Here is a 26,165-nt window from a genome sequence, read left to right as displayed (position 1 = left end):
AACCCAACTCTTGTGAATCCCAATGATTGAAAAAAAGACTCAGTTCCATGCTTTAATGTGTAAAGATGTTGGGATAGTAATTCTTTGACAGTGAGTTCTAGACACCTCTCTGTGACCCAGTACTCTGAAAAAGTTTCAAAGCAGATGAATATCAAACTCAAGCACAGACAGTTCTGTGATTGAGTGACCAGGTGCAGCCCTCAGCCTCCAGGAGTGGGGCATGCTAGACATTCCCATGGCAAAGATGTACAGCACAGCCGTGAGCAATCTTTGCTACTTTTTTCACACAGGATGGGGAGCCCCACCCACTTCCTGTGGCGTCACAGGACTGCTGCAGTCCAAAACCAGCAGCCCTCCGGTTTTTCCACTCACCAGTCTCCATATCCCCCACCCCTAGTCCCACAGGAACTCAAAGGGGAGGCCAACAGGAACTTGCCTTTCAGGCCAAGTGCCTCACTGCTCCCTAACCCTGAGTGTGGCCACTGCCTGGACCCTGTCTTCCACCTTGAGGACACTGGAGGGGAGGAGGTTCTTCCCAGGCGACTGCTCCACAGCTACCAGTTGGGGCTAGTGCCTTACTGTGGGGCCTGTCTTTAAGCTACCTCAGCTCACAGTCATCTCCTACTCTTTCTCTGTTCTCGGGGCAAGCTCCTCTTTGACTCCCAGATATGACCAACTGACGTAGTCTGGGCCTGTCATCTGGGGTGGGGATGGGGTTCAGAAGATGGCTCTGGGCATCCTTCCATGCCACCCCATCCAATCTCCTGCAGCTGGAAAAGCCAGAACCTGTGGGAAGAAAAAGCTGCCGGCAAGCATTCGAGGCACCTAGGTTTTAGAGACTCCCACCATCCCACCAAAATGGACCCCAAACTTTCTTTATTCTTGCTTGTTTGACCCTCATGCGGGCAATACTAACCTGAGGTGTCCTCAGTCAGTGCAAGGAGCCAGGTAGGGGCTCCTTCTGGGTGTCTGTGGCCTCCTGAAAACCCCTTGGGAATAGATTTCGGGCCCTCTGGGGGCCCCACTGTTGTCTTGGGCTAGAAGCAGGGCTGGAACCTGGGAACAATGCCACTGGGTGAGCAGGAGCATGATGCTCAGGAAACACCAGAATCCTGTCCCTATCCTGGACCCTCCTCACCATCACTTGACCAAGATGGCTTCTCCTCCTTGGGTGAGCCTGGCTGTGAAGGACTGGACCAGGGTCTGGATGGGGAAGAGGCTGAAGCCTCTCCCCATAGTTCCTGCTGCTGCTGTTGATGAAGCTAGATGGAAGAAGAAGAATAAGGGACTCCCTCACACGTGGGGGTGGAGAGCAAAGCCTAGCTCCTCAGCTAGGTACAGAGAGCCCATAGTTCCTGTTAGGTACTCTTTAGATTTGGGTCCCTCCCCCAGTATTCATTTCGTTCACTTTCTTTCTATATTCCCTCTACACACCTGATGTAGGTAAATGGCGTGGAGGCTCATCTCAGCAGAAACAAGCTCTGGGAGCTGTGTCAGCTTCTGGCCCCCAGTGCCTCCTGGGGACACACAGCTAAAACGAGATATACCAGTCAAGAGACATCTCCCTCACAAAGGGAGGCAGGCCAGGCTGCACCCTAGCTTCTAAGTCCCCTTAGTCCCCTAGCATCCTCTCCTGGAGAGTCAGCATCAATCCAGACTCCCTGTACCTTAGGCCTCCACCCCTCCTCACCTTGGGTCCTGGACCATTCTTGAAATAGAGGCAAGGAGGCTGGCTGTGGCAGCAGCAGGGCAGGTTGCTGTGGGACTCAGATCCGTCTGGGGTGGGCGGGGATTCACCAAGAGGTTGGCCAGGAAGGCTTCTGGCTGAATAAAAGAGAGCCAAAAGCGTGGAGGAAACCAAAGAGTGGAGGAAGGGATAAGGGAAGGTCCAAAGGAGGGCAAGAGATATGATAGATTGAGCCTGGCTGCCAGGGCAACACACAAAGTCAGAAATGCCAGGGAGAGATGGAGGATGGGGAGGGCAAGGAGTAGACAGGCCTAGAACTCACCAGAGGGGACGTACAGTCACTGAGCACCCCTGGGGTGGGAGGGCTTCGTGTTGCCGGGGCGACCCAGGCAGCTGCATCTTGTTGGACCCGGCCCCGAAGGTGTCCAAGGAACTTAGAGCTGTGCCCTGGCGGCTGCCATTGTGGATGTGCCAGGGAGAACCGCATTAAGGAGAGCTCGGTCTTCCCATCCTCTGCACGCTGAGAAAGTGAGGCCTCCGTCTGTCCCTCTGAGAGCCACTGCAAGAAAGGGAGTCCTTCTGGTGTTAGGGACACCAAGACTCAGGTAGGCAGGGAAATGCTGCCCCATTTTCCAGATGGGGGACATCGAGGCCGCAGTGGGGGACTCGTTCGAGATCAGCCAGGAGCAGGGCAGTGGAGCAGGACATGGGAAGGGCTCTTACCTGAGGGTGCCCGTGGCGCTTCACATCCATTAACGCAAAAGAGCAGATGTCCCCAACACCAGCCACATCCACGGTGAAATGGTGGAAAAAGTCAATGATCTCCAGAGCACGGGGGCGGAACCAGAAGAGCAGAAACAGCGGGGTGAGGAGTGGAGAGAGGAGCTCTTCCAAGAGCGAGACCTAAGGAGCAGGGAGGGGTGAGGCTGAGCGGGAGGGCCGCACAAGTGATCAGGGACACAAGCCTCCAGGAACACTCTCTGCGGTTTGAAGCTTCCAACCGCTCGCCCTGAACACACACACACTCCACAAACCCTACACCCCACCCTCGCCCACAGGGCCCCCTACTTCTCCCAGACGGATCGTTTGGATAGGGCCTACTCGGCGGCCCTCTGCAGACCTCCCCCCCCCCCCAATCCCGCACTCACTGCTCGGTACTGAAGCAGCTGCGCCATCTGCCAGTAAGAGCTGGCCCGAGCACCCGCCGCGCCAGGCTCCTCCGGGAGGTAATGCATGTGTGCCAGGGCCGACTGCAGCAGGAGCTGAGGGGACCGACTCTGGCATTGCTCCTCTGGAATGAAGGACCTGATGGGCAGGACGGGGTGAGGGATACGGTTAGGAGGACCTGCAGGGGGGGTGCAGGGCGCTGATGGTGACACAAGGGGCTGCTAAGGGCAAGGAAGCCCTGCGCCTAGGTCAAAGAAAGGGCACACACCAGGATCTCCTCCTTGGGGGGGGGGGGGGGTTGCCCTCTAACCTGGCCACGGTGGCTGTGACCCCGAGCACCGTCATGGTGGTGAGCACGTGCTCCACGGCCAGCACGTCCTCGTCGTAGACCGTGAGCACCAGCAGCGCGGCCAAGAGCGCCCCGGAGAAGAAGACCAGCTGGCGGGCCAGCAGCGCGCGCAGGGGCGCGGGGGGCTCGGCCGCGCGCAGGAAGGCGGTCGCCGGCCGGTAGGCGCGGGCCAGGCGGGCGCGCAGCTCATGCGGCAGCTCGTTGAAGTGGCGCAGCTGCAGGCGGGCCAGGCGGGACCAGCGGCGCGCCCCGAAGGCGCCGGGCTCGCGCCGCAGCAGCTCCACGTGGCTGTAGAAAGCGTGCAGCACCTGCCAGGCCAGCACCAGCGGGCTCAGCGCCAAGTTCACGGCGGCCAGCAGCAGCACGGTGCGCCGCCAGCGGGCGGCCAGGACGCCCCGGAGGTCGCTGCGCTTGTAGGCTTCGGGGAGCTCCCAGCCCCCGCGGAAGAGGGAGAAGGGACCGCGGAAGAGCAGCAGGTCCACGTTGAGCGCCAGGCCGCGACTGAGGAAGGCTGCGCTGCCCCCCCAGGGCAGCGGGCAGCGGGCGGGCAGCAGACCCTTGTTGGCAAGAGCCACCTGGTAGTTGGTGTAGCGTAGGATGCGGTGGTGGACGTCCAGTTCCGTCAGCGGCCGCGGCTGAACACACAGCCCACCACTCCTCTGCAGCTCCAGGAGGCGGGCCTGCACCTCGGCCCAGGATACAGAGCTGAGCTCCTCCTGAGGAGAGGGGACAGGGGAGCCTAGAGACCTGCACTGTCCTCCACAGAGACGCAACATCCATGACTCAGTGAGCCGTCTGCAAACTCCAGCTCTGGTGGCCTCCCTCCCCACCTTGGCATTCTGCCTTCTTCTAGCCCTTCTGAGGACAGAAGCACTTCTACATTCTTTCTGCCCCTTCTCAATTGTTCTGCTCATCACTGCCACTCTGAAGCCATTAGTCAGTCCTGTGCTTCTTGGGGACACCTCTTCAGGAAACTTCAGGGACTGGGACCTGGCTTCTTTCGTGAGCCCCCTTCAAATCCACATAAAAAAGAATGACACTTCTCCCTTCTCACTGCTTTCTGCCTCAGCAAACCTTGCGAACCCTGGCTGCACTCACCCCACTCCAGGCCACTTGATTAGCTTTCACACAACCCTGCCTGAGTCTGGGAGAAGATTGCTCCCACACTTCATTTGGAGAGACAGTGAGCTGCAAGCCTCGCTTCAGCCCAGGCTCCCCAGTCCAGCTATTTCCTCAGGTCCAGCCTCCACAACTCCTCCCTGCATCTCCCCCTCCACTGGAAGAAAGAGAAAAGGAAAGGCAAGAGGGAGGAACGAGGATGGGGTCAACTGCCCCGGCAGTGGCTGTGCCTGGTGCCTCCTTACTCTCCAGGTTCATGACATGCTAAGGGAAGCAAGAGATGGGGACTGAAGAAGAGCCCTTAACAATAAACTTAGGGGCAAAGCTAGAAGGACATGACCAGAGGACAATGAAGAGGCCAAGAGAAAGGCTTTCACTCCAAGTGTCCTAGAAAAATCTATCTCGGCAAGCAAGTCCATCTCCACTGCCTGAAGGCACCCATGTTTTCCTCACTTCCTGCCCAGAGGCTTGAATGGCCCTTCCCTCACTCTGGCCTGACCTTCCTCAACCAATCAGGATGCCTCCTGCTCCAGAAAGCCCAGTGACAGTCCTTCCTATAAACAGCCATTGTTTTTACCACCAGCATGTGACTGTAAGTCATTGTACATGACCCATCTGAGTAAAGGAAGCTTCACAGGGCCAGAGCCAAGCTTGCTAAGAGCCAGTGGCTCCTCCTGACATTACTCCAGGCCCAGGGCAGGTGTCTTTCAGCCTCCATCTTTCTGCTCTTCTCAGTTGGTCCTTCCATCTGTATGGTCCCACTCTGTCCTGTCCTCTGCCCATGCTGTCACAGCAGGCTTACTGGGGAAATGTGCAGAGCCTCCCTGTAAAACACCTGGATGTCCCAGTAGCTGAAGAGGTTGCAGACTGAGCGAAGCAGCTGGAACAGCCAGAAGCCGGCAGCCAAGACTAGGAGGAAGACCAGCAGGGGACTGTCACGGATCCTGCAAGGGGTTGGACAGGAAGGATAACAAGAAGGTGGAAAACCCACAGGAAGAAAATAGTGGTGGAGGCCCGTGGGTTTCAGTGGGGCTTGGGGGGGGGGGGTCCTCACTGAGGCCTTTAAACGTGCCTGCAAAATCAAAACTTTTCACAAACAGCATTCATGCTCTCTGCTCTTTGTACTTTCATTTCCAGAAGCTATAAGACAAGTGAAGATGTTACATCAGCATGGCCCATGTGATGGGCACTTGTGCATTCCTAACTTTTAAAGTTGTCCTCAGGGCTAGGGATGTGGCTGAATGGTACAGTGCTTGCCCAGCATGCCAGAAGCCCTGGGTTTGCTCCCCAGCACCAAAAATAAACAGTTGTCCTCACCATTAATTTCTAATAAGGTAAATAGAAATGTGACTCATATTCCAAGGCTCTTTGAGATTCTCAGCCAGCTTGGGGTATGTTTTTAAATATGCCAAACACTTTGAGAGTTGGTCTAGACCAAAGGCCAGTGTAGGGAGGTTCCTTTCTTCCCATCCTTTTGTGAGATTTAGTCCAGGGGATCCACCAGACTGTCACTTACTTCTCTGCACACTGGGCTGAGGGTAGAATGGCATCTGACAAGGTCACTTTGCTGTGGAATGGCCCAGGTCTTGTACGGTTCTTTGGTTGGTTGTTGAAGAGAACATTGTAATCCACACAGCGAAGGAGGAAGGTTGTGAAGGTGACAATGAAAATGAACTGTCTGAGGAGGGGATGCAAAGAGAGGTCACGATCAGGCCTAAGGGCCTGGACTCCTAGCCCAGTTGCCAGACAAGCTGAGGCTCTACATGGTCCCCTCACCCTTCAGAGTCCCAAAGACTAGAATGGAAAAGGAGAGTTGGGGAATAGCTCAATTGGTAGAGTGTCTGCCTAGCACATATGAAATCCTGGATTTCATCTCCAGCATCACATAAACTGGGTATGGTGGTACACACCTGTAATTCTAGCATTTGGGAGGTGGAGGCAGGAGGAACAGGAATTCAAATCTAGCCTAGGATACATGAAACAGACCCTGGCTCAAAAAGAAAAAAACAAAACAAACAAAAACAAAAACTGGGGGGGGGGGTGAACTTAGGGACAGGACTGGCTTCTCACCCCAGCTGGAAGACATCCTCCAGCAGGATACAGGCAAACCCATTCCTCTGGTGGTAGCTGTAAATGTGGCAAGTTTGTCAAGAAATACATCTAAGCCTGTGGACTCTTCCTGAAGAGATTTTCCCCACTCTCCCCTGATCCACAGTCCCCCACCATGTCCCTCTGTGTGCTGGGCACAAAGGATATCTTGGTGAAGAAACTGTCCAGGTTCTGGATGTGATGCCAGGAGCCTGGGCACGGAGAAACAGAGTCAGGACTTGGCACCATCCCACTGATGATTAGTTTTTTCTATGGAAACACCTCAACACTTACCACGGAGTCCTTCAGGCACATGAAGCAAGGGCTGATGGTCCTCCCCATGGAGGGGTGAGTCTTGCGACCCCTCAGGGTCACAGTCCTCTAGCCGTTCATAATCCTGCTCAGGGATCAGAGGGCCTATCCGCAGCCCAGGATGGTCCTGGGGGCACCGGCAGGAGGGTGGGGGAGTGACCAAGGACAGGGCGGGGGTGGAGTGGGACCCCCACGTGGGGGAAGCAGAGGTGGGTGTCATTGTGGAATGGGCCCGTGTTGAGGGTGTGGCTGGGGTGGGTAAGGCATTGTGTGGAGGCTGAGAAGCCCCTGCCTCCTGAATTGCCAGGCAGGGGGTCCCCGAAGCAGGAGGGAACACTGAAGAGGAGTAGCTTCTTGTACGAGGGCCAGGGGACAGAGAGAAGACAGAGATCCTCCCTCCCCCAAGTCCCCGACATGGAGAAGCAGGCAGTGGCAGTGCCAGAGGGAGCAGAGGCACTGAGCTGGGCCCCAAGTCTCCCCACCGCCCCCGCTGCCTCCTGCTCCCCCCCCACCCCATCCGGCTCACCATCAGGCGGCAACTTCTCCAGAGAGGTTGAAGGAACTGGGCTGCTGTTGTTTCCTCAGAGGTCTGTGAAGCTGAGCAGAGACTACAGCAAGGACAGTGACAACAACAGCACCAGGTGAGTCAGGCTGGGCAGGCCTCAGGCATGCCAGCCCTCAGCCACCTGTGTGATCACTCACACTCCTTGCAGGGCAACCTGAGGCCAAGGCCCAGGCTCCACACCTGGAGGGACACCAGTTTGGGAGACAGGGGTTCAAGAGTTATTGGGACTAGAAGAGACACCTATGATCTGGGCTTTCAGCCCTTGAGGGCACAAGTAGTAAAGACAAGGTAGATGCAACAAAAACAATAAGCACAAAAGAACAAAATCCTATCAGAGGGTTAGAGAGTGTTGGGGATGGAATGTTAACCTTCATTTCCTACAGTTAATATTCCCTTCCCTCCACACCTTTGGGCACTGATCAACAGAGAATGATTTAAAACCACCTGCCCAAAACGGTGGTTCATTCAGATGTCCCAGCACTTGGGAGGAGACAGGGGCAGCAGGATCAGGAGTCTGAAACCATCCAGGTTACATCTGACCCTATAAAACAAACAAACAAACAGACAGACAACTTTGCATATTTTTTCTGAATGGAAGAGGAACACTTGACTTTGTACTCAGCTAGGAGGAAACAACAAGAAGGAAGTAAAAGGAAGGAATGCTAGCCATCTTGGATTTGAGAAATAATTCAAGGAGCTTAAAGGAGAAAAGCCTGATTCCTTGCGAGTTCCATTATGTCTTCTTTATCCTCTCGAACCCTGAAACACTCTCCTCTAACTCCTGACCTGGTGGCAGGGGCCTTCTGAGAGGCATCAGCAAAGGAAGATAGGAAGAGATACAGGACTTCGAAGGATAATTTGGGTATGTGCGGATGAACTGGCTCAGTTTGAGTTCCGTGTTGTTGCCTCACCAGGGAGGAGGCCCAGGTGGCTGGTCTGATGGCTTGCCCAACGCCATTCCCAAGGTCCTGAGTCACTAAGTGCCCTACTGAAGCCCATGTCTGAGACGCTGACTTAGCTAGCAGGTGTCAGGGCCTTCAGGACTTAGGCCAGTATCCCAGAAATGGAGAGGAACACTGTGCTTTCTAAAATGTTTCTGAGAGGAACATGAAGGACATTCATGGAACTTCCCACAAATTTATCCAGACTGCTTGCTTTTCTTATTTTTCTTCCTCATTTCAGGCAGAGGACTTGTCACAATAGTTCATAACTCCCATACTTTCATGGCTGGGTAAAGGTACAGCTTTTTACAAGTGACAAAATAGTATGGGGTGGGGGAGCAGGAAATTCCTAAGATCTTTCTTAAACCTCTAGAGAGATAGGTTAAGTGAGGTTTTAACTGGTACTTCCCTCTGACATTATTCACAGAGCATCTCTCATGGTACATACTTTTTAAGACTATCTTTACATACACCCTGATCTCAGACCCAACCTCAAACAAATTCTGGCTCATTGTCCTGTCTAGTTTCACTCTAAATTCCCATATCCACAGCATCTCTTTGCCACCCTCAGCTTAAGCAAATTTGTATCTCAGAAGCAGCACCAATAACTAATATAATAACTAAGAAATAAATAATAATAAATAACTAAAATAATGATGCCAGTAATACTAATAAACAATGTTCAAACGTCCAGGTAAATTACCAGAAAGCAGTGCAGGGCCGAAGCAGCGCCCCCTGGTGGTCAGTAAACAAGAGCATGCTTTTCTCGTGAGACAGGAATGTTTCAGAGCCACGCCCATCAAGAAGCCACAACTCAGTGGAGGAGGCAGTTAAGAAAATAATTACAGAGAAGGCGTGGTGACTCAAGCCTGTAATCCCAGCACTGGGAAGGAAGGATGGAGAGTTCAAGATAAGCCTGGCCTATAAAGAGTTTGAGGCTAGCCAGGGCTATGGAGCAGGACTCAGTTGGGGGTAGTGTGGGAGATAATTATAGCAAGAGTAAGCGCCCAACTGGTGCACAGACCGTTTGCTTTTGGGCTGGTATCTTAGGCCAGTGATTCAGACCCAAATGAGGAGAGAACCTATAGGTCAGATCTTAGGTTGCACTTTAACTTCACGACAATTCATGACAATTAAGGGGTCAGTATCAGGACCACAAGGTGAGTTTTTCAATGCCTGTGGCTGAAGACTCCAGGAGTTGAAAACTAACGTGGTGGCATGTCACGTGTTCGTCGGCTTGTTTGTTTGTTTGGAATGGGTTGGGGTTTAGGTTTGTTTGTTTAACTCACTCACTCATTACTTCTCCCAGAAGCAGTACTCTACACTCCCTGAAGATGCCAGGGCACGCAAAGAATGTCTGGGAAGTCTCTAGGGAAACGGCCCGGGGTCAGGACATTCCCGACCGTGAGTCTGAACTTTGCACGCCCTCCGACTGTCACCGGACCCTAGGGCACTGAACTAAAAGGCCACTAAAGAGATTTCTGCTCGGTCCCGCCCGCAGCCAAGATTTTATCCAATCACAGCTTGCGACAAGACTGATGTGCCTTTTCTCCAATCACCGCCGAGGGGAGAAGGGGTTGTCGGGATGTGGCCGTAGGTAACATGGAGCCCTCGGTAGGATGAGTGTGAGCTTGCTGTTGCTGCCTGCTCCTGTCTTAGGGCCTCAACATGTTGGTACACTTATTTCGAGTCGGAATCCGGGGTGGTCCAGTCCTAGGATGGTCGCTAAAATCCTTGCGCTTCCAGACGTTCTCGGCCACCAGGTAAAAGAACAAGAGCTACTTGGAGTGTGGGCCATTGACCGGCCGGCAGCGCGCGGGGCCCGTCGGGAGGTGTAGTTCTGGGCTCGCGCGTGGCTTGCTGGGAGCTGTAGGCTAGCACGGAGGGAGTGGAATGTCACTCCCCAGGGAATTGGCCTCAATTATTTATGGCGCGTGTGGGTGCCAGCAGGAGGCTCCTCACGTCTGCATCTCCTAGCGGTCTGGACGCGGCCGACTTCAGACCGCTGGGCACACCCAGTTATCACTTGCCCACCAAGGAGCGCCATTCACAACCCACGTCCGCTCTCTGGTAATTCATCTCTGGAGATCTGCACGTATCTGGAATTGGTGCCCGCAGATATATACTATTGATAGTGCCTTGGCATTAGTCGAAATAATTTTAAATGATCAAAAGTGATTCCTGAGCTATCGAGATAGTTCAGCAGGTAAAGGCACTTGCCACCAAGCCTGAAGACCAAACGAAGAACTCATATGTAGGAGAGTTGCAGTTTTGGTAAATTATCTTTTTACCTCCACTACCTCAAACCCACTAAATAAGCAAATACATACACTTAAAACAAAACAAAACACTTACGTAGTTCCTAGCTGGGTTTAGTGGACCCTGTGAATTCAAGGCCAGCCTGGTTTATAGAGAGCTCTAAGCCAGACAGAATTACATAGTGAAATATCACCAGCATTCAGGGGAAAGCAGGAGGGTTGGCGGGAATTTGAAGCCAGCACAGTCTTCATAGTGAGTTCTGAGTGAACAAAACAAATAAGGAATTGATTGTTAGGGCTAGATGCATTTGCTGGGCATCTGAACTGGGCCTAGTACTGGTCAGTAATCCCATTTACTCAGGAGGCTGAGTCTAAATTTAACACACAGTGGAATGTATACCATATGTTCTAAGTTCAAGGCCTACTTGAACAACTTTGTAAGATCCTGTGTCAAAACAGAGTAAAAAACAACAATTCAGGTGGCTTAGTGGGTAAAGATGTGCCACCAACAAGATGTGAAAGGAGAGAACTGACTTCTGCAAGTTGTCCTTTGATCTCCACTCACTTGGGTGGGCTCGACAGACAGACACACACACACACATGCACAAATAAATAAATAAGAAATTGTAATAAATATTTAAAGTAAAGAGGGCTGAATCAGTGGCTCAGTGGTAGAATTTTTTTTTCCATACATGAACAATAGACTCATTTCCTAGTTCCCTTGGTGGAAAAAAATCTAATCCAAGCCAGGCAGTAGTTGTTCAGCATTTAATCCCAGCATTCGAGGGGCAGAGGCTCTCTGTGAGTTCAAAGCCATCCTGGTCTACAGAACAAGTTCCAGGATATCATGGCTACACAGAGAAACCCTTTCTCAAAAAGCTAAAATAAATAATAACTTTTTAAAATCCCTTTTTGGTAAGATAAAAAAAAAAAAAGAAAAAAAAAAAGAAAGAAAGAAAGAAAGAAAGAAAGAAAGAAAGAAAGAAAGAAAGAAAGAAAAGAAAAGAAAACTAACCCATATTGGTCCGGAGAGAAAAATGGGTTGAAAGCATGCAAGAATCCAAAGTCTAATTTTTTCTTTTTGTTGTTGTTGTTTTAAGACAAGGGTTTTCACTGTGTAGTTCTAGCTGGCCTGAAACTCACTCAGTAGACCAGTCTGACCTTGAGGTCACAAAGATCCATCTGCCTCTGCCTCTCCAATGCTGGGATTATAGGGGTGCTCTGCTACCCAGAAGCTAGATTTTTTTTTAATGATTTTATTTATTTATTTATTGTATGAGTGTTCTATCTGCATGTACACCTGAATGCCAGAAGAGGGCGCCAGTGCTGCCATGTGATTGCTGGGAGTCGAATTCAGGAAGAGCCTCTGAGCCATCTCTCCAGCCCCAGAGCCTAGAATTTAATTGTAAATATACTTCCAGAAGCAGCTGTTTCCCTGGGGGAGTCCAAGAGAAGATTGCTAAGGGTGGGCGATGTATGGAAAGCCCATCTGCTTGATGGAAGGAGGGCAAGCACTGAAGCTGGACGACCTGGTGCTGGGAAGTTGTCCACCGGCTGTTGGCAATTGCCATGCCTTCTTAGATTCTTGGCTTGGAGGAGATGAGAGAAGCTGGAAAGTAGCCATGGTAAATTATTAATGGTTTGAAAGCAATCTTTAGAAAAGAGTGAGGGTAAATAAAAGAGTTGCAGCTAAAAAAAAAAAAAAAAAAAAGAAAAGAGTGAGGGTGTTGATAATATTTAAATCATAAAGAGACACAAGGTAAGACCAAATAGATGAATGTGTTCGTTTCAGTTCATGAAAGGAATTTAGCAGATGGGGCCATTTTGAAAGGACTATAACAGAAACTATCAGAATATGTATTTCATAATTAAGGGTAGTACTTTGGAAGACATTTCAACTTTGGTGCACACAGCCATACACACGCACACACACACACACGCACGCACACACACGGTAGTGGGTTGTACTGGGCCATTGTATTAAGTTGCAGTGTACGGTGTCAGTCACAGTAAATCTGTATGGCGAGGTCAGTCTGCACGCATCTCTAACAAGGGCATGCACAGCTCCACAAACATCTGCTCAATAGACATCCCAGAGATTTCCTAAGTTCTAGAGCATAAAATGCCTCTGCCCTTCAGTAAGTTACTGTCTGATGGAAAATTAGGACAGTGATACAGGAAGAAAAGAGAGTGAGTTTTATCTAAAACTAAGGATAGATAGATAGATAGATAGATAGATAGATAGATAGATAGATAGATAGAGACATAAGGCATCGTGGACAAGAAAAGAAAAGCCAGGCAGGTGGCACAGGGCCAGGCACAGGCTTCCCTGAGAGGGGGGGGGAGTGAGATCTATAATGAGGGTCTGAAAATATGAAAAGCCATGACACGAAGGACCAAGCAAAGCCTCGCTCTGGCTTTTATTTATTTTTAGTTATGCGTGTGTGCATGGGTGTGCGCACATGAGCACAGGATTTGGGAAGCCGGAGGGAATGCATCCCCTCGAACTGCAGTTCCAGACAGTTGTGGACTTCCTGACAAGCATGCTGACGACACAACAGGCCCTCTATAAGAGCAGCACATGCTTTTAACTGCTTAGCCATCTCTCCAGCCCCTGTTTATTTTATTTTTTTTAAAGATTGATTTATTTATTATGTATACAGTGTTCTGTCTGCACACCAGAAAAGGACACCAGATTTCATTATAGATGGTTGTGAGCCACCGTGTGGTTGCTGGGAATTGAACTCAGGACCTCCGGAAGAGCAGCCAGCCCTTTTAACCTCTGAGCCATCTCTCCATTCTCCCTCTCCTTCCCCCTACTCCCCCTTTCCCCCTTTTATTTTATTTTGAGATAAGGTCTAACTTTGTAGCACAGACTGGCTTTGAACTTGAAATCTTCTACCCTCAGCCTTCCAAGTGCTGGGATTTCAGGAATGCACTACCGTGCCCTGCTTATATGTCCTTTTTTTTTTAAGTCTTTCCTCGTCATTAGTCTATTTTGAGCATTCCTCTGTGTACTTTTGGCCAGATAATTTCTGCTCCAAACAGGTTCCCTCTGTCCTGTCCTTCCCCTCTGGTTCCTCTCTATTATGACCTCTAAAGTACAAATCTGATTTTATTATACCTTATGCTAACAACTGCAGATGGCTCTGAAAACCCAGCATGGTGGCCTTCTGTCTAGGTGCTTTTCAGAGACTGGGGTCACTGCCCTTCCAGGGCACCTGTTTCCTTTCCCTTCCCTTGAGCTCTGTACAAGCTACATTGTTGCTGGAACTCTTACTGCAGGACACTCCTGAGAGCTTTCCTTGCCTGATCCTCCCAACTCCTACGTGCCCCAGTCTGAAGTTGGCCAGCACTCATTCACCAATGTCTTTTCTGATGCTGCAGTCAAACACAGCAGCACCTGCTCTCTGACCTCTATGTTTCCCCACCTACCCTCACGCCAACTAGCATGACCCCAGGGAAGGAACTTACTTTGCCGGACTTGGTCAGTGCCATAGTCTGTGATGCTGTAAGTTTACAGATGTTGTCAGCAGCTGAATCTGCGTTTCCATTTTCTACACGTGGGACCTGAAGGGGAAAAGGGCTTGGCCATCCATGAGGACGCTGAGATCAGTCCTTTGCAGTTTTCTTTCTGTTTACTGTCAGCGGTGGCAGAGGAACATATGGCCCTTTGTCTTCAGGTATCACACACTCAGGGCCTGCCAACAGGAGGTGGGGTAGTGGGTGAAATAAATCCAAAGATTTAAGTACCCTCTGGCCCTGACCACCATACATAGCCATGGCCATATCAAAATTAGGACAGTAGAATGAGCCTGGAGTCTGCAACGAGACAACAAAGTTCTTTCTTGACCACCTCATCAGTGGGAGCAAATTATACCGCCTCTCAGTTCTCCTTACCAAGTGGGAATACAGGCATCTCCCAGGATCAAGAGCTGTGGGCCATCAACTCACTATTGCTAGGTCATGTCTGCCATGTTGGTGACCTTGCACATGAGCAGGCCCAGGCACGGAGAAGAAGCTTGCCCCCAGGATTCTCTCTGAGCCTTCCTCTAGGAAGCCGTCATGGTCTGTCTCTTCTCTAGCAGGCTGGAGACCTGCATTGACTAGGTTGCTGGAGGCTAAATGGGGGCCTTGCTGGCTGCTGCTGGCTGGAGGACAGTGCTCAAGGGAGAGGCTTCTAGGATAATGCTCTGACAGCATTGCATTCCACAGCCACTCCACAAGTGGGCAGGTGTCTTACAAATCAAAGTTGCCTAAGAATGTGCTAAGATATTTGTTCTGGGTGAGGTAGCACATATCTGTAAGTCAGAGCTACTCAGAAGGCCGAGCCAGGAGGATCACTTGAGAGCAAAAGTTCAAGGCCAGGCTGGGGAATATTGAAAGATTTTTTTTTTTATCTCAAAATAAAATAAAATCATCCCTGGGCCAGGCGGTGGTGGCGCATACGTTTAAGCCCAGCACTCCGGAGGCAGAGGCAGGTGAAGCTCTGTAAGTTTGAGGCCCGCCTGGTCTACAGACGAGTTTCAGGGCTGTTAACACAGAGAAACCCTGTCTTGGAAAAAAAACAAACAAACAAAAAAAAAACCTGGGAGAGGCAGCAGATAAAATATTCTTCCAGAAGATGCTCAGCCACAGCCCATGGGAGGGTCAGTCAGTCATTCGAAGGCCTCAGGGCCACAGTTGTCAGTGCCTTTTTTTTTTTTTTTTTTTTTTTTTACTTTCAGGTCCTCAGATGACTGTTTCAGCTCATGCCTCCTCCGGGCTGTGGCCCGGCTGCGGTCACAGCTCCGGACTCAACTCCCTCGAGCCCCACCAGCTTCCCGCCGGAGCCCCTCTACCTGGTATTGGGTTGGGGGGACCTTGGTGGTCCCTGCAGTGCTGTGGCAGCATCCCCGTTTCTGCCTTCGAGCACTATGTGAGGCCGAAGGGTCTCCTGGCCACCCCACACCCGGTGCCCTGGAGCTGCGCTTTAACTGGAGGCTGTTCTGGCATTTCCTTCACCCCCACCTGCTGGCCCTGGGGGTAGCCATTGTGGTGAGGCTTTCCCTGCTCCTCCATGCTCAGTCTAGGATGGGCCTAGGCGCCTCCAAACCCAAGTTGCACAGGGACAGCATTTCCCCCTTGTGGAAATGGCAAGGGCTCTCCTACGCTCTGGGGCATCAGGATGACCTGTAAGAGGAGGCTGAGTTTGTGGGCTGTGAGGAGTCACGGGCTGGAGGTCTGGACTCGAGCTCTCAAAGAGGCACTTCTGTGACCACATGAGCAGCCACAGTGCCAGGCTCAGCAAGGGGAGAGGAAAAGCCAAAATCAGAGCTGGGGAGGGGGTGACATGGCCTCCTCTCCAAGTGTTCGTTCCCTATGTCCTCCTTATCCCAGTTGGCCTTGGGCGCCGCACTAGTGAATGTGCAGATCCCCTTGCTCCTCGGCCAGCTGGTGGAGATCGTGGCCAAGTACATGAGGGACCGCGTGGGGAGCTTCACTTCTGAGTCCAGTAGGCTCAGCACCCAGCTGCTCCTACTCTATGGTGTTCAGGTACAGCCAGGTGGGAGGGTCGGGGGCTCACAGCCGCCCTCGGGGGGCGTCCCTGAATGCCAGGTCTCTCCCACAGGGGCTGCTGACCTTCGGGTACCTAGTGCTGCTGTCCCACATCGGTGAGCGCATGGCCATGGACATGCGGAAAGCCCTCTTCAGCTCCCTGCTCAGGTACTGACAGCGGCAGGGGGGTGGGGCCAGGGTAACTGTGGGCTCCCACCAGCTCTGAAGTAACACTCCCCTCTCTTCCTCCACCTGCTGTCATCCTGTTTACCACCAGGCAAGACATTGCTTTCTTTGATGCCAAAAAGACAGGGCAGCTAGTGAGCCGCTTGACTACAGACGTGCAAGAGTTCAAGTCATCCTTCAAGCTTGTCATCTCACAGGTCAGTGGGTCAGGGCCCTGTGCAAATTCAGCAGGCCAGACTTGCCTGCCCCAGCCTTGACATCCTGACATTGCCTTGCCCAGCTCTTAGTGTAGATCAAGACTTGCTACTCCCTGAGGAAGGTATGAGAGAGGGAACAAAGAATCTGAAGGGAAGCACTGGCAAAGTGTCAAGGTCAGGACGGGCTGCTGTTTCAGGCTCTGAAACCCTGCCTCCCCTGGAAAGCCATTTTGAGGCAATTATGGGCGACCCTGGCGGGAGCAAATTCACTTGACCCAGCCTAATGCCTTTGTGCCGATTGCTAGCCAGCATCAAACCCATGCATGACTGTACTGCATACTGACAGCCCACCCTGTGTGCCCCTCTAGCACCTGGCCCCAGGTTTGGCAGGACACAGGTTTGGATTTGTCTAGAATAAAAAGGGTATGGCCCATGGACATTCTCACCCATCCCTTTCACAACAGTGATCAGATCCTGGATGGTGAAGAAAGGGTTTCATTTGGTAACCAGTGACTGCCCCTTGACCGCCAGGGCCTCTCCCTGTGGCTGGGGCCTCATAGTACAGAGCTGTGCCCCGCCCACCTTCAGCAGGACACTGGCCACCTGGTGCCGACGCTGTTTGCCTCCCACCCTCGTCTCTCTACTCAGGGACTGCGCAGCTGCACCCAGGTGATTGGTAGCCTGGTGTCCCTGTCTTTGCTGTCCCCGCGCCTTACACTGCTGCTGGCAGTCATCACACCTGCCCTCATGGGAGTGGGTACCATGATGGGTTCAGGTCTCCGAAAGTTGTCTCGCCAGTGTCAGGAGCAGGTACTGGAATTCTTGACTTGTTCCCCTTGTTTCTTCCTAGCATCTCTGGCCCATTCTTCTTGACCCTCCTCACTCCTCTTCCTGTCTACAACCTCTTCCCTATTTCCCTGTCTTCATGCAGGTTGCCAGGGCAACAGGTGTAGCAGACGAGGCCCTCGGCAATGTTCGGACTGTGCGGGCCTTTGCTATGGAGCAGAGGGAAGAGGAGTAAGTCCTAGAAGGCAGAGTATAAAGCGGGTCCATCTCTCTCACACACCTTCCCCTGTCCTGACCCTCAGCACAGCTGCTTCCTGAGTACCCAGCCTGGTCTTTCTTCCCAGACGCTATGAAGCAGAACTGGAGTCATGCTGCTGTAAGGCAGAAGAGCTGGGCAGGGGCATTGCCTTGTTCCAAGGGCTCTCCAACATCGCTTTCAACTGTGAGTGAATGAGTGAGCTTGGGAGGGGACATGGGCATAGGCTAGCTGGGAGCAAAGACAGGCAGCAGGCAGTCTCCACCTGCCTGGGTGTTCTAACGTTGAGCACCTTCACTGGCGAGGTGCCCCAGCTGCCAATACCTGTAGGTAATGAGTGATAGCATCCCTTAGCTTGTGGAGAGTGCTGTCCTCCTGCCCTGCCTCACTCCTATTTATTTTCATGCCACTGGGGTAGAACGGGGACCTTAATGTTAAGAAAGCATCCAACTACTGAGCTGTTTCTCCAGCCGTTTTTTGTTTGTTTGTTTGTTTGTTTGTTTCTGTTTTTGTTTATTTTTTCATGTATGTGTACATGTGTGACTGTATGTGGATGTGTCTGCCCACAGAGGCCCTAGAGCTGGAGTTAGAGGCAGTTGTGAGCAGCCTGATGTGGGTGCTGAGAACTGAACTCAGGTCCTCAGCATGAGCAGTATGTGCTCGTAACCACTGAGCCATCATCCCTGCCCTTTTATTTTTAGATAGAGACTCACTAAGTTACCCAGGCTGACTTCAGACTTCTTCTGTATCCCAGGCTGCCTTGAACTCATGATTCTCCTGCCTCAGCCTCATGAGTAAGTGTTACAGGCCTATATTGCTGTACCTGGGCTGCAGTTCAAGGCTGAGAGTCAGCTGGTTGCAGAGCAGGGTTAAGACTCGGGACTCAGCCCTCATCCCTTGCCACTTCCTGCCTCACTGCCTGGCCCCTTTCTGTGTAGGTATGGTCTTGGGCACCCTGTTCGTTGGGGGCTCCCTTGTGGCTGGACAGCAGCTGAAAGGGGGAGACCTCATGTCCTTCCTGGTGGCTTCCCAGACAGTACAGAGGTGAGTGGGGAATACTCTCATCTCTCAGGACTCTCCCTCCCACACCCCCTCAATACTTCCAGAACCCTGCTTACTTGGGGAATAGAGATGTCAGTGTACTCGGGGGCAGGGCTGTTGCCTAGCGCTAACCCTGGTCCTCAAGGGAAACACAACAGGGAAGAGCCCCTAAAACTTCCACAAGAGCCTCCTCAGGCTCCACTGGGCCTGCATTCAGGGATGCAGTCAGCACCATTAGCTTTCCCAACAACTCTCAAGTGTCCCTGAGAAGCTTTTAAGAAAAAAAAATTAATTGTGGTGAAACAGACAGTGGGAATTTTACTGCCCTAGCCATTTTAAAGTGTATGCTTCAGTAGTGTTATGCATGTCCCAGTGTTTTCAGCTACCACAGACACCATCACCAGAAGTCTGTCTTCTTACAAAAGTGACATAAAATTTCATTTCCTGTGGGGAGGGGGGTGGGACTGGGAGGCAAGGTGGAATGGGGCTACAACAAGGATGTAAATGAATAAAAAAATAAATAAATAAATAAATAAATAAATAAATAAATAAATAAATAAATAAAATTCATTCCGATTAAATAAATACTAGCTCCCCATTCCTCCCAGCTCTGGTACCTCCTTCTGCCTCTGTGACTCTGACCACACGGAAGTGTAGTTACACATCATCCTTCCCTTTGTGCCTGGCTGGTTTCACCTAGCACAGTGCTGGGGGGACAAATGGGGAGCCCCTTCATGTTGTGGCATGTGTCAGGACTGGGTATTTATAGACCTTCCTTGAGAGGCTTTTTAAGGGCTGTCTTGGCCTCAGACCACTTTTTAGAATGAGACACAGACCCCTGCTCCACAAATGCTACTCCTGTAGCCTTCATTTCCTGTGCAGCCACCTGGAGCTCATCTACCACCTTGGCCATAAGGTATCCTCAGTGGGCTGCCCTGGCAGGCCTCTAATCTAATCCCCTTCTCGTCCTCAGCGAAACCCAAGCACTTCCTAATATTGTTTTCTACCTTGCTCTCCCCATCCATAGCAAATATGCAAATAAAAACAACATATAAATGTATGTTATAATAATTAAAGAGCGAGTATGCTGTGATAAATAAAGAGCAAAGACGTATTAGCACCAACAGTGTCAAGAAGCATCCTCCTCAAATTGGTCCTTCCCCACAGAGGTGGCACTCGATCAGTGGTGCCCGGTCCCTGCCCAGAGGCCTATCTTGCCATTGCTGTGACTCCACAGTTTCTTAGGGAGAGGCTCAGTGTCTGCTTGACACTGTCCAGTGTGAAGTAAGGCCAACTCAAGGGTGGTGGGACAGTCTCATCCCCACCACAGCGGGGGTCTGCAGAGCACACCCCTGTGCACTGGTTCCCAGAGCTTCTGCTCCACACCAAGGACCCTCAGACCTCTGGCCCCAGAAGCCTTATCTGTCCTCTGGCTCAGCAGCTGTTCCTTCCTGCCTTTTCCATGTAGGTACTCTGATTGCAGAAGAGGTGGAGATTACCGTGTCCCCTCCGCTACCTTGCATTCCTCATGCTGACCTAATTCCCTGATCAGCGTGGGCTCCAACCCCTGATGACTTTCCAGTCCTTTCTAGTCCTGAGGACTCAGATGAACGGCTTGGCTCTGCAACCTGGGCACACACCTCTCTTTTTCATGTTCTTACATGCCTGCTGTTTTCAGTCTACTATTCAGCCCTAAGCAGTGCCGTGCTTATAACTGCAGGGCAGCCCAGAGAGCAGCCTGGACTGTCTCAGGCCCCTGACCAGGTCACCACCACTAGCCACCTGGAGGAACTGTCTCCTTGAGGAAGCTACTGTGTTTCTTCCTGGTTCTTGCTGTGTATCCAAGGGCCCATGTGTCAGAGCTGGGGGCCAAAGGGAGAGATGAGCAGGGCGTCACAGCTCCAGCCAAGGGTGCCTTTTGGCAGAGAATGTGTGGTCCCCAGATAGGGAATCTTTCCAGGCCAGTTTACTTCATCATACTCTACAGCTGGCCTCACTGTGCCGGCTCTCAGAGCAAGGGCAGGGCAACCCCATGAGTCATGTGTGTTTGGATTTCAGTTGCAGCTGGCCCCTTTGCCAGGCTGTCATGGATTACTGGTGTCCTGTGAGCTGGGTCCATCCACATCTACCTAGGTCCTCCCACCACAGCCTGCCTACTCCTGGCAAGTGCCTGTTGCCCTGAGTCTGTCGTAACTGTTTCCCTGAGAACTTTGGGTGCTTAACCCAGCACAGGAAGAAGTAGATTTGGTCCGTAGCTTGCTGGGATGGTAGTCTTTCCTCTTCTCAGAAATGACCCATTGCGCACTGTGGCATACACAAGTCATGGGTCGGCTAAGCCACGGGGGACGGTGACTAAGGCTGTTGACTCATCTTCCTCCGTAGCTCACAGCAGGCGACCAGCCCCAGCCCTGCCAAGACAAGGGAGGTGACCCACTGTCTAGACAGATAAACACATAGCATCTTCTACACGTACCCACCTTTAGGGCAAGCCCACAGTGAAATCTTCATCAGGGAATTTTGCTTTGGGGGCTCCTCAGGGCTTTCCCTTTTAGGCCCCCTGTCTCTGTGTTCTTTGTCCAGAAGGGCTTAACTTTTTTTCCACCTTAATTTAAAAGTAAGTCCTTGCTTCCGAGAAGTCTAGCATTAGATCTGACCTCCCACTTCGGACCTATCCTTACCCCTGTGAGCTCTGTCAAGGCATCTGTGCAGTTAGAGCAGGTAGATGGTATCAGTTAGGCCCCTTCCGGTGGGCCGATGTCCTCCCTCATGCTGTGGGTGGCCTTCACCCTGTCCCCTGGAGGCCTGGAAAACATGTGGGCCTGCCCCTGAGTTCCAGGCATTTGCCCCTCACCCACTGGCTCCTGGACCCCTCTCCCCTGCTTAGCAGATCCTAGCTTAGGCAGCAGACAACTGGTACTGTGTAACTGAAGAGAGGACAGAACAGGTGTCACAGGGTCCTGAGGCTCCTGTAGCCATAAGATCCTGGGGGCCTTCTGTGCATTAGCCCTGTGTCCTTGCCTCCCCTACCACAATTTTCCCTTCTCTCTAGCTCTTGCTAACCTATTCTAACCCTCTTTCCTCCTGGTAGGTCTATGGCCAGCCTCTCTGTCCTCTTTGGTCAGGTAAGTGCCCACGTCTGGGATAGTCTCATCCATCACTAGAGAAGGTGTGCATGTTTTTGTCTGTGTCTGTGTGTGTGTTTGTGTTTGTGTGTGTTGGCTGCTGTGAATACTGCCTATGGTTGGGCATGAGCAGAGGCAGAAAAGAACAGGGTTTTTGAACCCCAGGACCACAGTCTGGCTCCACTCTGCAGTCTATCATGAGGGCCCTGGACACACTGCAGCCCTATCCGGTACCCAGAAGTCCCCTTCCGTGGAGCCCCAGTTTTTATCTCGACCATGAACTCCATTCCCACTGCAGGTGGTTCGTGGGCTGAGTGCAGGTGCCCGTGTCTTTGATTACATGGCCCTGAGCCCTTGCATCCCATTGACGGGGGGCTGCTACATCCCCAGCAAGGACCTCCGTGGCTCCATCACCTTCCAGAATGTCAGCTTCAGGTCAGCATCGGTGGGTAGGCTGAGAAAAGGGGTCTTTGGGAATGAGAATGAGGGCATGTCAGGTGGCATTTAACTAACTGCTCCCTGTGAACAAGCCCCTGTGAGGGGACTTAGGGAAGTAAGGGCCGGGAGCCTGCTCTGACTAGGGCTTTCTTGGCCACCCTCAGCTATCCCTGCCGCCCTGGCTTCGAAGTACTCAAGGACTTCACCCTGACGCTGCCCCCTGGAAAGATTGTGGCTCTTGTGGGCCAGTCTGGAGGAGGTAAGAGGAAGCTCACCATCTTCCATCCTCTGGTTTAGTTTTTGGTAGCCACTTGAAGCAGGACTGATAGCAAGCCATTAGTGGTTCCTGCTTTTACCTGGGATGGGGCATTCTCTGTTCTACAGGGGTTTCTTTGCTGGGAGATTATCCAAAACCCTCCTTCTCCCCCCAACTCCCCCTCCCCCTCGCCGCTCCAGGAAAGACCACAGTCGCTTCCCTGCTGGAGCGCTTCTATGACCCCACAGCTGGCATGGTGACACTGGATGGGCATGACCTGCGTACTCTCGACCCTTCCTGGCTCCGGGGCCAGGTTATAGGTTTCATCAGCCAGGTGAAGGGCAGAGGTTGGGGAGGGTCTGAAAAGCAAGACTGGGACCTCTTTTCTTTCTTCCCCACTTTCCTCCCTGCTCCTCTGAGGATGTCCATGGCCTTCACGATGCCTAGCCATCCTCTGGGTCCAGGATGTCCCTCTCCTAGACAGCTGCAGCTGTGTCCTTGTACTCCAGGGCATAGACACTGCTCCAGTGGGCTGCAGTCTTAGGATCCCAAAGCAGTGGTTCTAAGACTACCAGTGACCATCACCCACCAAGCCCAACAAGGAGCCATTTTTTTTCTTTGTGGATTTGAGATAAAGCCAGCATACCATTGTAGCAGGGGCAGCTACCCACATGCAGGAAGAGACCGAAACTCAAATGGCCTCCTATCAGTTTATAGGGCCTGTCCATGATGACCTGTAGTGAGGTAGTCTGTGTCCTCTGTGGGAGGGACCTCTGTTTCCCTGTAATACTTCTGAGGCTGACTGAAGAGTATAGCCTGTAGATACTATCTCTGTGTCCCCGTCCCCCTCAACCCTGCAGGAGCCAGTCCTGTTTGGAACAACCATCATGGAGAATATCCGATTTGGGAAAGTGGGAGCTTCTGATGAAGAGGTATATGCAGCTGCGCGAGAAGCCAATGCCCACGAGTTCATCAGCAGATTCCCTGATGGCTACAGCACCATGGTCGGTGGGTCCCTTGGTGGGAAGCAGCTGGGTCAGCAGGGCAGTGGTAAGGCCTAGGAGCTTAGCTCTATGGGCATGGAGCAACTCAGGCTGACTCTCCAGAGGGGCAGCCAGGAGACAGTCAAGCCAGGAAAAACCAAACCGTGGCTGAGGGGACAAAGATGGCTTTACAGAGACAGAAGAGCACCAGCCTGTATGGCTCAGGCATAACAGGCTAGGCAGGGCTCTGAGAGATGAGGGATACAAGAAAGGTAAATGAGAGAACCCTGGCGACACACTTGTACACTCTGGAGCCTATCACAGCCCGAGACAGGAACCAGGGCTTCTCTCAAAACTGTCCCTGCTCTTCTGGTTTCTGGACAGCTGTAGTTCTGTTCTTTGGTGGCATCCCTCAGCACAACAGGCAGGTGTCTTGTGCAGGCCTTTCCTGTCTTCAGGGTACCGGACCATACAATGGCATACTAGCTTGTGCCCATGGCAGCCTAAGTCTTTGGTAGCCATTCCCATAGCTCTCTGCCTGTCTCTGGGGCTGTATGTACCATATACAGAGTACGTACTGCCCAGTGCTTGGCTATGCTTGTCTTTAGCAGTCCCTCCAGGTCCTGACATGGCTGTGCTCACATGCTTAGCCCTCTGTGCTGTTGTGATGGGAGACCCTTGTCATCTTTTCCTTTGCCACTTCCTTGTTCTTTTAATTCCAGTGTATCTCTTGCTTGTTGGGGCTTCCCTGGATTGCTCCCCTTATTGACCTGTGATCCTGACATCACTTTGCAGTCCCTTGAGGTTATTTGTGGCTCCCAGGTTGTCACTTCTGTCCTCTATGGCTTCAAATCGCTCTGTGTTTAGTATCTTTGTGTTGTGCAGCCCATGCTTGGGTGCCAAGTGGTCTTACTGCAGCCAAGGCCAGGATCCAGAAAGAGAGTTGTTGCTGTAGGCACCTGGTGAGAGCTGCCCATTCAGCTCAGAGACCCACCTAGGAAGGGACACTCATGCAAGACACATGTTTTGGGTGCACAATCATGCTGGAGCAGGCAGACTGACAAGTATGAACATGGGGTGGGCTGGGGGTGGGGTCCTTAGAGGAGCCTGATGGGAGTTTGTAAGTATCCAGTGCCATTTGCCTGCCACCTCCAAGTGTGGAGCTAAGGATCCCTTTAGACCACTGTCTTGTGCGCTCTTTCCCTAGGTGAGCGGGGCACAACCTTGTCTGGTGGCCAGAAGCAACGCCTAGCCATTGCACGTGCCCTCATCAAGCAGCCCACCGTGTTGATCCTGGACGAGGCCACCAGTGCACTCGATGCAGAATCAGAGAGGGTAGTACAGGAGGCGCTGGACCGGGCCAGTGCTGGTCGCACTGTGTTGGTCATTGCCCACCGGCTCAGCACTGTCCGCGCAGCCCACTGCATCGTTGTCATGGCCAATGGCCAGGTCTATGAGGTCAGTCGGGCTGGGAATCGGCAGTGGCTCAGGTAGCATAGCTAAGCTATATGAGCCTGGCCTGGTTCCAGGTGCTTGAGGTCATGTTCTGGGAACGGCACCCCAGCAGATCAAGGTCTTTCTGTCCTTGGATAAGCCCTGGCCTCTGGCCTCTGGGAAAGCTGAGCTGCAGGCTCCCAGGACCAGAGGATGTATATGGTGTTGGTGAGGAGACTGAGGCAGAGCTGGCCACCCAGGGGCTAAGCTGCAGAGAGACTGTGTCAAGGACTCTTCCAGTAGCAGTCAGGGCAGAATCAGAGTGCATGCATGTGTACCCCACAGCCCCAAGCTGAAGGAGATGAGGCATCAGACCTCTCAGTGTCAACTGAGTAGGAGAGGGCACTGACTGATAAAGCTGTACCCAAGGTAGTTCCTGTAAAATGAGTTCAGAGTTGTCAAGAGTCCCTAGAAGGGACATCACCTTAAGTGGCTATGAGCCTCCCAGGTGATGGAGATCAGTCCTGCTGGTGCTCTGAGTTTAGCTCTGTTGAAATGAGCCTCCTTCTGTCTCCAGGCTGGGACCCACGAAGAACTCCTTAAAAAAGGTGGGCTCTACGCAGAGCTTATCCGGAGACAAGCCCTGGATAGCCCGCTGACCTCAGCCACACCTGCAGAGAAGCCTGAAGACCCCAGGAGCTACCAACAGAAAGCCTGAGAGGCCCCCCAGGGCAGGTCACTGCCAGGCATCAGCCTGGGGCTGGAGGCCTGCTAGAGACAGAGCCCTTGAAGGGCCAGTGTGCTGGGGTGTAGCCTACACTCCTGTTTCGTTAAAGGGACTGAGTCCAACAGCTGGGGTAGGAAGGTGGCTTTCCTCCCTCCTGCTTCTGCCATGCTGGCTCAGTTCTGTGGTCACCGGGATGTACACAGTGAGGCAGAGTCGCTGAGCACCTCTGCTTGACCCTCTCAGTCTGACCCAGCTCTACCCAACACTCACTCTGGGGCACTGAAAATTCATGGTCTGGACAGGCCCGGTAGAATGGGCTGTAATCTCAGTACTTGGGAGACAGAAGTAGGAGGATCAAGAGTTCAAGGCCATCCTGGGCTACATAGTAAAACCCTATCTCAAAAAAAAAAAAAAAAAAAAAAAAAGAAGAAGAAGAAAAACCTAAATAAATGTAATAAAAGAAATTTTGAAAGAGGCTGAGGCTGAAGCTTAGTACAGAGTGCTTGCCTGCTATGTTTGGGGCCTAGATTCAATGCTTAGTACTGCAAATAGAAAAATAAAACCCGGGGTTGGAGAGTAACCCAGGACCTCAGACATAGGCTATGTCCCACCCTAAGTAGGCCCATACACCGCCAGCCTTACCCTTGCATCCAAAATGTGTCTCTTGGCCCATCCTCCACACAGCCATAGTCCGGGCTTCTGGCAGAATGAAATG

The 26,165-nt window shown here is 52.1% G+C and overlaps 2 protein-coding genes across 3 annotated transcripts; one reads left to right on the top strand and one right to left on the bottom strand.

The window, feature by feature from the left end:
- Nucleotides 1-50: 50 nt before the first annotated feature.
- Atg9b (autophagy related 9B) lies at nucleotides 51-7,125 on the bottom strand. Its single transcript, XM_055612900.1, has 14 exons — nucleotides 6,705-7,125; nucleotides 6,579-6,622; nucleotides 6,393-6,457; nucleotides 5,839-6,000; nucleotides 5,158-5,266; nucleotides 3,165-3,919; nucleotides 2,836-2,992; nucleotides 2,411-2,590; nucleotides 2,010-2,246; nucleotides 1,691-1,824; nucleotides 1,435-1,531; nucleotides 1,139-1,262; nucleotides 917-1,056; nucleotides 51-786 (listed from the first exon to the last, which is right to left on the bottom strand). Exons 1-13 carry the CDS (start codon nucleotides 6,940-6,942, stop codon nucleotides 932-934), a joined length of 2,427 nt encoding a protein of 808 aa, XP_055468875.1. The 5' UTR covers nucleotides 6,943-7,125; the 3' UTR covers nucleotides 51-786; nucleotides 917-931.
- A 2,665-nt stretch (nucleotides 7,126-9,790) lies between these two features.
- Nucleotides 9,791-25,942, top strand: Abcb8 (ATP binding cassette subfamily B member 8). 2 transcript variants are annotated; one of them, XM_055612896.1, is made up of 16 exons: nucleotides 9,791-9,991; nucleotides 15,214-15,523; nucleotides 15,866-16,021; nucleotides 16,098-16,192; nucleotides 16,302-16,407; nucleotides 17,056-17,217; nucleotides 17,339-17,424; nucleotides 17,538-17,635; nucleotides 18,388-18,493; nucleotides 21,579-21,612; nucleotides 21,911-22,047; nucleotides 22,215-22,309; nucleotides 22,507-22,640; nucleotides 23,167-23,314; nucleotides 24,497-24,747; nucleotides 25,301-25,942. In XM_055612896.1, the coding sequence occupies exons 1-16, from the start codon at nucleotides 9,897-9,899 to the stop codon at nucleotides 25,439-25,441; spliced, it is 2,154 nt and encodes a 717-aa protein (XP_055468871.1). In that variant the 5' UTR covers nucleotides 9,791-9,896; the 3' UTR covers nucleotides 25,442-25,942. The 2 variants fall into 2 exon arrangements, with proteins under 2 accessions (XP_055468871.1, XP_055468872.1); XM_055612897.1 differs by lacking the exon at nucleotides 15,214-15,523 and having other exon boundaries at nucleotides 9,918-9,991.
- The last annotated feature ends 223 nt before the right edge of the window (nucleotides 25,943-26,165 follow it).

This window comes from Psammomys obesus, unplaced genomic scaffold (assembly GCF_907164565.1).
Source record: "Psammomys obesus unplaced genomic scaffold, mPsaObe1.curated_primary_1811, whole genome shotgun sequence".
Lineage (NCBI taxonomy): Eukaryota > Metazoa > Chordata > Mammalia > Rodentia > Muridae > Psammomys > Psammomys obesus.
The sequence above is the reverse complement of the archived record's forward strand: the minus strand, read 5'-3'. Positions and strand labels throughout refer to the sequence as shown.

Coding starts and splice junctions, on each gene's coding strand:
- Atg9b (XM_055612900.1), bottom strand. CDS start 6,942: ATGACACCCACCTCTGCTTCCCCCACGTGGGGGTCCCACTCCACCCCC. Junction 2,993..3,164: donor GTCACAGCCACCGTGGCCAG/GTTAGAGGGCAA, acceptor CCTGCCCATCAG/GTCCTTCATTCCAGAGGAGC. Junction 1,263..1,434: donor ACGCCATTTACCTACATCAG/GTGTGTAGAGGG, acceptor TCTTCCATCTAG/CTTCATCAACAGCAGCAGCA.
- Abcb8 (XM_055612896.1), top strand. CDS start 9,897: ATGTTGGTACACTTATTTCGAGTCGGAATCCGGGGTGGTCCAGTCCTA. Junction 9,992..15,213: donor CAGACGTTCTCGGCCACCAG/GTAAAAGAACAA, acceptor TTTTACTTTCAG/GTCCTCAGATGACTGTTTCA. Junction 22,310..22,506: donor TGTGGGCCAGTCTGGAGGAG/GTAAGAGGAAGC, acceptor TCGCCGCTCCAG/GAAAGACCACAGTCGCTTCC.